Source organism: Episyrphus balteatus, chromosome 3 (genome assembly GCF_945859705.1).
Source record: "Episyrphus balteatus chromosome 3, idEpiBalt1.1, whole genome shotgun sequence".
In the NCBI taxonomy this organism is placed as follows: domain Eukaryota; kingdom Metazoa; phylum Arthropoda; class Insecta; order Diptera; family Syrphidae; genus Episyrphus; species Episyrphus balteatus.
In genome coordinates this window covers 93,286,940-93,300,225 of record NC_079136.1, presented here as the reverse complement: position 1 = coordinate 93,300,225, position 13,286 = coordinate 93,286,940, and the positions used below count along the sequence as shown (strand labels likewise).

Genomic DNA, 13,286 nt, shown 5'->3' with positions numbered 1-13,286 from the left:
GCTATATTGAAACTTATGAAAAAAAGCTTACAATCACAATGAGCTTGAATCTTGTTTCCTGACTTTAACTGCCGGTATAATAGAGGAACCCCACCAATATTTATTCCAACAACAAGAATAACATTTCTATGGTATAGCTTAGCTTAAGCGAAATGAAAATCGAAACCAAAAAAAAAAAAAAAAACAAACAAAAAAACAATATCCGAAAAAGCTTTTTTTATATTCAGATCACATTAAGCTTGCAGCACGATCAGGTGGCTTATAACGGACGCTACATAATATCACTGTAATCACAGATGGAAGTCGAATTGATCGCAAAAAAATAAAGTCTATACTTATGTACTTCTGCTAACTTTCAAATACAGAAATACCTCTCGATAAAAAAAAATGGAAGATCTATAAGTAAAACATCACACAAATTCGTAGCGTACAGCCCTAATTTAAATTTATCCTATTGAAAAGTATCGAAGCGTGACTTAAGTTAAATAAAATAAAAAAAAAAAAATAATTAACAATAAATATCATTAAAATTGTTTAATTCGCGACTTCTACGTGAAAAATTAAAAAATAGTTACCCAGTTTGTTTAATCGATGTGTTTATGGGGTTAAATTTTGAATCAGTGTTGCACGACACATCGTTAGCCTAGTTCGTGCTAAATTGTTAATTTATCAAGTTCGGTTTAATACCTTTTTGTAATTTATTTATTTATTTTTTTTTTTTGTTAACTTGTTGCAAGATCTTAATTCAAATATTGTCATTTGATTTTTGGTGTAAATGCAATGGAATCTGTGTCTAAGAAGAGTGGAAACAAAATAAAGGGGTATTAAAAATTTTTCAAAAATAAAACACAACACCATGTGTTTTTTGTTTGTTTTAATTAAATTAAATAAAAAAAAAATAATTAAAAAGTTATTTAATTTTTTTAAATACAAAAATTGAAATGTGTTGTTTTTTTCGTGTGCTATCCAGGGAACCTAAGGAGCGTCCACTTTTTATGCAAAACGGAAATCATAGAAATTCTATCGATGGCGGTGATGATGAGATTAAGGAGTTTAGAAGAGCCTTACCACAGTTTCTTGCAGTAAGCGTGAAAAATACTCTTCTCTTTGGTAAGTCTACATAGTGTATAAATTTAAAATAATATTATTTTACTTGGGAAACTTATTTTCCTGTAAGGTAATTCATTCGATTTTTGTTTTGTAAAATTAAAACCGAATAATGTTATGTGTTGTTATGAGATGATCGATCACTAATTGGTTTTTTGATTACGTAAGGGGTTTTTAAGAAGGTGGGTCGTAGCGTAAGTAATAGCTTAGCTATAAAATAGGTACTTGCACAAGTTAGTATCGGTATTAGGAAGATATTTAATTTTTTTTTCTATTAAAAAAATTAGTTGCATGTGTTGTGTGGTAGGTATGGAAAATAATTTTGCAAAATAAGTAACCATTTTTAACAAATGTTACTTAGAATGCTATGCAGCATTTGAATAGGTAGTAACAAAGATTAAGTTAAAATTAGAGCAGTAGGTGAGGAGCTCATAAATAACCGTTTTGTTTCTCAAAAGATGAAAATTTTCAAAAACCAGAAAATTCTTTGTTCTTTTTAGCATCTTCTCTTAAAAAATGCTCCTATTGTTGGTTCAAGGGATAAACTCACTAACTGCTATTGAAATCGTATGTAGTTAGTGAGTTTTTCCTTTGGACCGACGATTTTCAAAAAATCTTAAGCCGAAATGAACTGCACACTTGATGATGCCGATGCGATGATAGATAATACCAAAATAAAAAAAGTGATTTGCTTCTAATTATTTAATTTATTAAAGTTTAAGGTGATTCCCTAGAGGGAAAATTGCGATAAATTTAACGGTCGGTAGGTACCTTCCGTATAACCAATATGAAAAAACTCAAAAAGGATTCTAATGATTTTGATTATAAAATGTGTAGGTATTCTGGCAAATAAATTTATAAATATAAAATATTTAAACGTAATCAACTGTAGTAAGTTAAACAATTTTCCTTTCTCACTTTCTCGTAAACAACTCAACTGGTTTCAATTAATATTTTTGTAATGAGTTTAAATTACTTTAAGCACTTGACAATGTTAAAAATCTGTAAAATTTTCGAAAACCCAATTAGATTTTTGGATTTATTAAAAAAAAGTCTGAAAAATCAGTTTTATCAAAAACACTCAGCAGATGGACGGACTTTTGAAAGATGATGCCTCTGGTGTTGACGTTAGAGTTTTGTATATTATTCATTCAATGCTGATTTTAAAGAATTCAAAGTCATCATCCTCTCAGGGATGCCAAAACTAGACATTAGACATAGTATACAACAGCTCGCGTCTATAGATACTTTCATACGCGGCCTTGAAATCGATGAAGAGGTGTTGGGTACCGATTTGATGTTCCTTGTTTTTTTTTTTCCAAGAGATGTCGTAGTGTGAGTATAAGGTCGATGATTTCTTGAGGATCCTCCTTTCTTTGGGCATGCTTTGTTCTGACCATATACGGCAGATAATTTGGTGCATACTTCCATTCCAACGAGGCAGCAAGGCTGTCAGTACCAGCAGCTTTTTTTGGACTTAACTTTGGACATGATTTTCTTCAATTTACCCAGGTCGGGAGAACGGAAATGTTACCTACTTGTATTGAATGAATGAATGTTCTTTATAATTTTTTTTCATCAATTAAGTTATTAAAAAAAGCAATTAGCTGGCAAACTTTATTTAGACGTTATAAATATTTAAATACATGTGTTTGTAATTTCAAAATCAGATTTTTACTTTTTTTTGCATCTTTTTAAGTTATAAAATTAAACAAAAATTAATCTTTTATGATTTTTTACGTACAAATATTTATTATTCAAAAGCGCGTGCGACCCAGTCGCGAATTTTATTTTAATTGAAATAAATTATGTTTATACCAAACGCACAGATATTTATCGAAAACATATTGGGAATAAGAAATGTTTGTTAAAGCTTAATTATCTAATTAAATCAATTATTTATGTAAAAACATAACAAAACTAATTACCTATACAAAAAATAAAAATGATTTACTGGAAGAATTAATTACATATTATATTATAATTTCATCTTAAAATTTTCTTGGAGTAATAAATTAATGCAGAAAAAAATTTAATCGCACGATCTTCGGTTTCACCTACACTTTTTCATGTTTATAAAATTTAAAACAAGTTCTGATTTCATTTGTTTGTTTTGATAATAAAAAAAAAATCCAGTATCTATATTGAAGTAGGTTAGGTCAGTTAACTTGTTTTGGTGTTTGGTTTCTTTTTTAAAACCTTATGTGATTTATGTATTAAAAAAAAAAATTATAATCTGGCTTAAACTGAATCTTTAATTAATAACTACATATATAGTGTCAGATTAATGATTATTTAATATTATTATTAATCTATAGTAAGCTAATTTTATACCCATTATATTCATTATATGCATCACATGGAATACAAATTTAATTGATTCTATTTAATAATAAATACGAATTTACAAACAATTCATCATTGTGCCATTGTGAAGCTGAAGATACATGGGTACTTTTTTTTAACTTTTTGAGTTTTATTTTTATAATCTGAAATAATTACCTTCACCACTTAAAAGTGTTATTCTCTGATACGTATGTATCTACGTTTTGTTAATTTTGTATGGTTTGTACGAATTTTGGTGAAATTGTATTATGGGGTTTTCCCACAGGTAAATCCAAATTTCGTTTCCTATAAAAATCAATGTTTTTAAAATTTACTTTTGTGAAATGTTGGTTTCATAATTTGACAATATGTGAATTGCTTTGTACAATTTCGAAAATGCGCATCGTTATAAGAAACTCAATTGAAATTTGTTTTGGTTTTGAAGAGGTTTGAATATTATATAAAAAAAAAGAAAATATATTACCTAGAACTCTCTCAAATGTAAATACAGTACAGATGCCGAACAATCTTTAACAATGAAAGCAAACTTTTGTGAAATATCAATTTTAAATTGTGTGTAGTATAATTTGTCAAAACGTATGTGTTTACCAAAGCTGGATTGTGTGTTTTGTTGGTATAACAGGAAAAATACTAGCTTTTTAAATATCTTATTTGTTTGTGTATTTTTATAGTTTGGAATACCTAAAGTAGCGATGAGTAACCCGGATATTGCTGTTTAAGTCTATGGCAAGTAATAACCGGCAACTTGGCGAAATTTCTTTAAGGCAAAGTGATTTCGACAGACAGAACTCTAATCCAACTCTCAAACATATTTAGGCATATTCAAAAAGATGTTCGTTTACTTATTTTTGTGTTCAGCTCCATGAAGCCAGAACTGCGACCTTAAAATTTTTTAACCAAACTATTCTAAATTGTTTATCCACACAAAATTTTCGTTTCTCCACCCTTCAAAAAATATTTAGAGCAAATTCTTTTTTTTTAGGAAGTCTTGAAAATGAAAATTCTTTTCTAAAATGCTCACCTCGAGTTCTATATATGTACATACCTACCGAAAATCATCTTTGGTCCACCCTTCGTTTATGAAATATTCAAAAAACAAATTTTTTAGCCACTTTTACAAAATATAATATTTTTCTAAAACCATTATAAATTCAATTTTTTTTCACAAACTCAAACGGCAATCGCTTTTACCCCTAGAGAAATCTGTACGAACCTAAAATCATCGTTTTTCAACTTTCGGTTAATGTACTGAAAGATTCCAAAGTCCTCAAAAATTACAATCAAATTAGCACCAAGACTTAAAGGGTATGGTATAATAGAAAATAATTGATAAGAACTTTAGATTGAATAGATAGATTAAAGAGATACATACAAAAAAGAATTGACATCATTCAAGCCAATTTGTTGTTTTTAATTTTTACTATTTAAGATGTTTTTTTTTTTTTCGCGAGCTAAAAAAAGAAAGCAAACTATGTAGCCCTGTGTAAGACCCACAGACAAAATTTTGACTTAGCCATAAAATTTTCACAGTTCACAGTGAATGGTCAAAAAAGTCAGACGGTTTTGCATTAAGTCAGTAATTAAATTAGAGGAAATTAACAAAGTCACTGTGGTGTATACGTAACTTTTTTGTATGTAATCTTAAAAAAAAATAAATAAAAATATTTGCAGAGATCTTGCATATTTCAATGCAAAATTTGTTTATAAGATTTATTTTGATAGCTCTTTGAAAATCAGATTGGAGTTTAAATAAGTCTGTATGAAAAAAAAAATCCTATAAATTTTCAATGTTCAGCTATGTATGTTAACTGATTCTTTAATTTTTAATTTATTTATGAGTCGGTCCAACATAACAAACAACAAAAACACTAGCCACTAAGAAAATTTAGATGGGATCTATTATAATAGGACTCTTCATAGTTTGTACGAGATTTACCATAATAATTTTTATGTATGTATGTACATGTATGTTTTATGTATATATTTAGATTAAGATGCCAATAGAACCGTAGCACAATTTTTTTTAAAGAGATGACAAAAGAATGAAAATTGGAGGTCTGTTTTTATGAACCTACATAATAAAATATATTAATCAAATATATTTGAGACGGTGAAATCAAAAGTCATCACTTAATGGTTAATTTTTATTATATGTCGCTGTCTATCTAAATCGACAGTAATTTGTAATACACGCAAATAAAGGTTGGTATTTTTGATTATTTTATGAAAAGCAAGTTCAGATGAAGAAAGAATTTACCTTCTTAAAATTAGGCACGAGTATACTATTTACCACGATATAAGGAATAGTGTTTCACATTTTTAACCAATATCTCAGAAACAAAATACTATATTTACATAGCTCGTAATGTAAAACTCCATACTCACATTTTGGTTTTATCTTCAATCCCAAAATTTGTTGTCGGCTTTTGGTTATATTATTATATTATATACTTTAAAATAGATCATAAAATGAATTAATAAAAATAAACGAACAAAAGTTCAATTATTGTGTGTGCTTACCCCAATCGAAAATAATCGTTTAAACGTACAAATTAACCTTGGTTTAGCAAAATTTTTTTGAATTTTTGTTTATGATATGCAAACATAAATAAAGAATACAATGCTTACCTTCATTAAATTTGGCACGAGAGTTTTGTTTGCGACGATAAGAAAGAAAATGATGACTTGAAATGTATGTCCTTATCCAAAAAATGAAATGAATTTTGGTATCCATAGCTCATTACAAAACTTTATAGCTTTAAAAGTAGGTCGTATTTGTAGAAAAACGAGAATGGTCTAAACCAGACATTGCTTTAAACATTGAAAAATATCAAAGAACCTTCGATTTTAATGAGACGAATGTTTTTCTTTACTCGAACAATGAATTTGGTACTCGAACAAACCCACAGACATTAAATATCAACTCTAGCATGGTATTTCATTATTCAATTCAAATCAAGTTCCTATTTAACTTAAGCCTTGCGTAGAGTGGCAGTAAATTTGGATTTTTGACTTAATTTGGAACCATGTAATATGTTATTCTCCTTCACTCCACTTTGGGTAGGTACCTTTGTTTTTTTCCTGTTTGGCTATTCTATTACGTCAAAAATATTATGACTCCGTGATAAAATTTCAACTCCGATTCTGATGACCTTTTTTTTTTTGTTCAAAACACATATCAATTTATACGTGTCTATGGGTTAAAATTTGCCGCTATTGCCGTATTGGTTTTAAAATTTAAATTTAGATTTTTATGAACAAAAAATTAAAATTTCATAAATTAAATGATATCAAAAGATTTTCTAGATTATTTAAGGAAAAATACTATGTGAAAGTGGGGGACAATTTTCTATCGTAAAAGTAATTGACTCCCAAATTGTCTCCAAACATACAAAAATATTGTAGTAGGACGGTGACACTACAATATTAAGATAAACATTTTTAAAAATTCAGAAGCTAATTCTTATCTGTTAAATTAAAATCAAGTACATAAATTAAATGAATTTTTTTGAAAAACTGGTCCTCAAACTTAAAATTTTGAAAAAAACTTTAGTCTTTCAAATTTTTTGGGCATGGTTAGTTGACTTTAGTAAAGGAAAAGGTAATTTGTGTTCTTTCATTGAATAAAGTAAAAACAGAATTTTATTTAAATATTGAACTTTGAAAAATAAAATAAGTTTAATTTTTTTTTCAAAATAAAAAAAAGTTCTTGGAAAATTAAATACTTTTTGAACTTTTTATTAACTGTAAAACATACATATTACTTACAAAACATTAAAAAAAGATTTCTGACTTTTTTTTTTCAAAATACTTCATTCAATTCAATTGATATTAGTTCTGAGTTTGAGGGCCGGTTTTTTAAAAAGACTACATTCAATTAAATTCATATTAATTCTACAAATAGGAATGAGCTTCTGGCTTTTTAAAAATGTAGCTATATCTTAATATTATAGGTGTTACTATTCTGTTCAAATATTTTTTTATGTTTGAAGTCATTTTTTGAAAAAAAAAACAAGCAAAAGTGTTTTTAATAATCCTATTATAAAATTTTTCAGTTCATGTTCATAACTTAACAAAAGAAACTTTGTTCAAAATTTTACCAGGAAGTAGCAGAGTAACCTTCTTTCGTACCAAAAACAATAATTCGAATTGTGTATAGATTAATTTATTATTATTTATTAATATAAAAGACAAAATATAAAACTTTTAAATCCCCTCTACTCCAAGACAAAACTCTCGCTCCACCACTGGTTTTGGTCCTTAATGGCCCTGTCGCGTGACAAATTTTGTGTTTTTATTATATTTATTTAATATCCATTAATATATTCTTTAAACATTAAATTCTTCAATTCTGTAAATTCTTTAATCGAATTTCCAAAATAAAATACATAAACACGTGAACAAGAATGGTGTCACTTAAAGAAAAATAACCGCTTAAAATTTTAAATGCGGATAAATGCGGGTGTGGCTTGTTTTTGTTTTAAAAGAGCGTTATTTTTTAAATTTTGACGAAACTTACGACCTTATTTTTGGTTCGTTCTTTTTATCACAGGATAACAAAAACAGAAGATTTTATAAATTTTAATAATTTGTATCATTTTCATGTGCGGATATTTATCAACAAAAATTTTACAGATTTAGTGTATAGATATATTTCTAATAACTAAAAATTAAATACAAGTAGGTATGTCAATTGTACATACATGCACTATCAAGGATTTTTGCCCACAGTGTCATTGCAACATTACGTGCACAAGATTTTAGCAAAAGAAATAAATATTTATAATGTATATATAAGGCTTACGCTATCTTACAGATTTATGGTGAAATACTTAGATCTTTTCCACATATTATGTGTATAACTGTGTCGCCAATAAGTTATAGGATGAATGCGGCCTTGTAGCAAACCACGATGTAGGGCTTTCTTAAATACATTGTAAAGCAAAAGATACTGATATCGATATATGTATGCAATTTATCTTAGGTTTCAAAATAGACAACCTGACACGACCACATACACTGCACACAAGGTGCAAGGCGACCGCGACGCACGCGCACCGGGTACAAAATTGTACCCGTAACTTGTACCATTTACCTATATTTTGTTAAGTATTTGAGTGGAATGCAGAATGCTTACCCATACCCATAACATACAAGAATTTATGCAATTGATTAAAAATGTATTGTTAGTTGTTTTGTTTTGTTTATGTCTGAAAGCTTTTTAGTAAGAAGGCCACGTCTTCAGTTATCCGATACCTAGCACTTATATTGTTTCAGACAAAAAAAAATAATAAAAAAAAAATTGTTCAAAAAAAAAAAAAAACTCATAAAGGTGTCATTGTAGTTCAAGTTCAGTTTGTTGAAGTTCAAACATTGAAATTCATCATTAACAAAAATATACTTTAATATGAATATGCTTTTGCTTTGTACTGTATAAATTCAATACAACTTATTATTCTACTCAACTAGCTAACTTGTGTATTACCCGATCCATAAATGTGTAGGTATGATAAATTAGTAAATTTCAATTTGAAATACGTTCGTCTTCAGAAATGATAAATAAAAGAAGAGAGAAGCTATATGGTAATGACGTTAGTTAAAGGTATGATAGCATTGATATTTACCTTCTTATATCAAATATACAAATTTATAAGTTATTGTTATTTATGTGTAAAATGTTATTTTAATCAAATTTATTAATATAAAGCCTAGCAGCTAGGCGGCATTACCCGTAGAATTTAACTATCTACGCAAAAAAAAAATTAATGGTTTAAGAACTGATTTCTTACTAACCATCATTCAAACAACCACAGAATAAATTTTTAGCTTTAATCTGCATGTATTGTAAACCCCCCAAGGCAAAAAATAAATTTCATATACAATCCGTCATTTCTTTGTAACCCACTTGGCAGAGTTAAAGCTGGAAAGTTATTAGAAGAAAACAATTAATCAGTTTTTTTTTTGTGCTACTTTTCGATATTAATAGGCACACTTTCCGATGTTTATGTACACTGAAAAAAAAAAACTCAAAAGAAATTTTTTTTTTTTTTCTTCTTTTAGGGATACAAAAAGAAGTGTATAAACTCGAATAAATTGAAAATAAATAAGTCTTCTGCTCCTTTAATTGAAATACTGTCCAAACATTTTAGCGTCTTCTCAAAAACTTTGCCAAAGAACAAAAATCAATAATAAATTTTATGAGACCGGTACTCATGAGTCAGATATTTATGTTAATCTTCTTTGCTTCACAAGAGTTTCTTCCTAAAAATACCCAAAGAAATACAATCGAACAAATATACCATTCGACGAAATTTATGATAATTAAAATGAATTCTTAAATTATTCAAAAAAGAATACTAAATGATTTGCACAAAATTACTTTCTTTTATTTTCATGAATCACACTAATTTTATTTTATCAAATATTCATTCGCAAACAAGATAAATACATAACTGCGTCGCACGTCTATAAATAAATTGAATATTATAATTAAATGATACAATTTTATCATTAAGTCATGGGTTTTGAGATAATATCAACTTCTTTAGGCATCTCCTAAAAAAGAACATTTTTTATTAACCGTAAAGATTTTTCCCCTAAAAAAAGTTACTCATACACCACAGTGACCAATAAACAAAAGTTTACTTAATATAAATAAACCTGCTTGTATCCAATATAAATAAATCATGAATCAAAATGGAAGGAGTGGAAGAGTTTTGTAGAACCAAATTTTGGAACAAGACAGTTTATTTTTTAAAGAATATTTTTCGCCAACAACAAGAAAAATAAAATGCACGATAAGGTCGCACGAACTTGCTCTTTGGGTTCAAGTTGGTAAAATTTTTAAGAGCTTTTAACAGAAATTTAGAAAATTTATATGACAAAAAAAACATAGAAATCGTTTTTCCAATGAAAAAAAACAACATCTCAAATTAAATGAAATTGAACTGAAAAAAAGTATGCAGTTTAATTTCTTTTATGTATATGCATTTTAGAATTTCAAAATAGCTTGAGCCGTTAAAAAAAAAGTTTTAAAATAATTTTGGTATGCCATTTTGTAGCAATTATTAATCAACACATAAAAATTAAATTTAGTAAAAAATTTCCAAATACCTACATATTTTTAAAAATCCAAAAATTACTTTTTTCAAAATTTAATTGATTTATATGTATAAAAAGAATAGAATAACACTGCACAACAAGGTTTTGGATGAATAAACTATACAATACTTTTCCAACGGTTTTTGGTGTGCTGAACTCGAATCTGGAGTCAGAAATATTCTATCAGCTCTAGTTTTTGAAATACTGCCATTAGAAAATGCAAAAACAAGTTTTTTGGCTGATCGCTCTGGTCAACAAAATTTGACTTTTTTTACTATAAATAAACCAAACTATACTTTTCCAATAGTTTTTGGGGTGCTTAACTCGAATATGAAGTCAGAAATATTCTATCAGTCTTAGTTCTTGAAATATTGCCGTTAGAATTTGCGAAAAAAACGTGTTTTGGCTGTTTTTGAGGTTATGCTTTGATGTGAGGTACCTTATTTTATCATAATTTTTAACGGTTTTTCTTCTTTGAAAATCTGTATAAATCTTTCCGATATCTGTTTTATTGTCTGAGATATCTTAAGTTTAAGTACGTGTGTTTTTGCTTATTTTATCAATAACGTTATTTTCAAACTGCAGTAACTTCAAATTAAAATATCTCGGATTATAAAAAAGATATCGCAAAGATAAAAACAGATTTTTAAAGATGAAAGGCAATTATTATACAAATCTTCACAAAAAGTGTTGCAAAAAATTCCCACTAATTGCAACACAACTTCAGAAACAGGTGTTTTTGCATTTTCTAACTGTAATATTTAAAAAACGGGAGCTGATATAATATTTATGAATTCGGATTAGAGTTCAGCACACCAAAAACCTTTGGAAAAGTATTGTTTGGTTAATTCATCATACAAAAAAGCTTAATTTTGTTGTGCAGTGTAATATGTGCGTTTGTTTAAAAAAAAATTAAAAGTTTATGAAATTAAACATGTCCTTTGGGAGAAAATCAGATTTAAAAAATAGTTCTATGGGAAGTACCGTTAATAAGGATTTTTGAAAAAAAAAAAACTTTTTTCATTAAAAGATCGACCTTGTCTAAAAATTAATACATACTTGAATTTTTTGATTAAAATCGTAGGAGCCGTTTTTGATTAAATTTCACTTTACCGAAATTGGTATATGACAGGCACCGTTGTTTTTGGTCCAAAAAAATTAATTCAAAAAACCTTACTGTACAGGACCCATTTAGACGTGAAAGAAAATTTCTAGACAGGAAAGATAAACTGAATTAGGCTAGGCGCACACATGCGATTTTGATCGCGCGATTATTCAGTCGCAAGTTAGATGACAAGAATTGCAATGACTGTAGACACAATTTTCAAATTTTTAATCGCGAGAAGCATGTGTGTGTTCACAGGCATTGAAATCCTTGTGATCCATTTTTGCGACTGAATAATCGCGCGACTGAAATCGCATGTGTGCGCCTAGCCTGAGACCTAAGGTCTTTTAAAAGCATACTGCACGGCACTGGTTAGAAGGAATAGAATGATAGGAAAGAATTTTTTGTTTGTACAGTGAATTGAGATTAAGATGATTTTATTATCTCATATAATCCCACGGGTGGCTTCCAACCAAGCTGGGGGATAAAGAAAAGAATGCTGCCTGAGGTAGGGCTCGAACCCACATCTCCAGGTTAGCAGTCAAGCACTACATCCACTGCACCATTACCTACCTGTTTTGTCGGGTGATGTTAAGCTAAAAAAAATAGTAAGCATTCAAATAAATCTATTAATAAAGGCATGTGTTTAAGAAAAACAAAAAAGCATTGAATGAATAATTTTTTTTGTTTTTAATTTACCGATGACATTAACAGATTCATGAAAATTTCATAGAATGAAACATAAGACGAAAGGTTCCGCAAACACAAGGTGATCAATGAATGTTAAGATAGTAAATTTTATTTATTTTTCTTTTATAAAAATTAGCGCATTTAGATATTCAACACTAAATTTTTTAAGAAACAATTATCGGTTGACTGCAAACAATCATGGTCATTGCGAATCCGTTGCGAAAATCGATACTTTTTAAACAGGTTTTTATGAAATGAAACTTAAATTCGTATTTATAGGAACATAATAAACCTATGCAAAAAAAAAAAAAGACAAGCTCGAGTACAATAAATTTAAATCCATTGAAAAGTCACATAATAGCCTGGCTTTATCATAGTATCTCTACTAGATACATGAACTTTTTGTTATTATGCAAGCATTTTTTAATTGTGTTTGTACATCAATGAACACAGTGGGAAGATGAGTAACAAAAACACACTTAAATATTTCCAACTAAAATGAAAAACTAAAGTTCAGATTAAGATATTGTTCATGACATTCACATCACATTAAAAAAAAAAAGAATGAAATAATCAAAATCAATTTGTTTAACTTCACTGTACATACTTAAAACAAATTTATGGGAAACGTGACAGGAAATGATACAAAAATAAGATAAATTAACTTTTTTTATACGTACGGTACGTATACTTATATTTATACATTAATATTTGTCCAATTAAAATTCCTCAATGTGATGATTTCTTGAACTAAAATATGATAGTTTTTGTAAGCGCTATTTTCACATGTCTATTTGTTCACATAGTATAATCTAACGTCTAACCTCTAACAAATAAAATAATTGTTGAAGTTTAATGATATGATACATATAGGTTTTGGCTTGGCGGCATTTTCTGAAACGAAACTTAAATATTATTTAAGTTGAAATTATACTCT

General features: G+C 28.0%; 2 protein-coding genes across 4 annotated transcripts in view; both read left to right on the top strand.

Moving 5' to 3' along the window:
* LOC129915929 (facilitated trehalose transporter Tret1) overlaps window positions 1-13,286 on the top strand; it is a 39,657-nt gene that overhangs the window by 14,843 nt on the left and 11,528 nt on the right. The window contains exons 1-3 of one of the 3 annotated variants that reach the window (XM_055995639.1): window positions 221-402; window positions 738-821; window positions 971-1,110. In XM_055995639.1, the coding sequence (XP_055851614.1) occupies window positions 781-821; window positions 971-1,110 (181 nt within the window). In that variant the 5' untranslated portion in view covers window positions 221-402; window positions 738-780. Of the gene's footprint in view, window positions 1-220; window positions 822-970; window positions 1,111-13,286 lie in introns of those variants that run through there. The other 2 variants (XM_055995638.1, XM_055995640.1) reach the window with 2 other exon arrangements.
* Window positions 5,795-13,286, top strand: part of LOC129915934 (abasic site processing protein HMCES) — a 38,921-nt gene continuing 31,429 nt past the window's right edge. The window contains exon 1 of the mRNA XM_055995648.1: window positions 5,795-5,801. The gene's annotated coding sequence lies outside the window, so the exon portion shown is untranslated. The remainder of the gene's footprint in view (window positions 5,802-13,286) is intronic.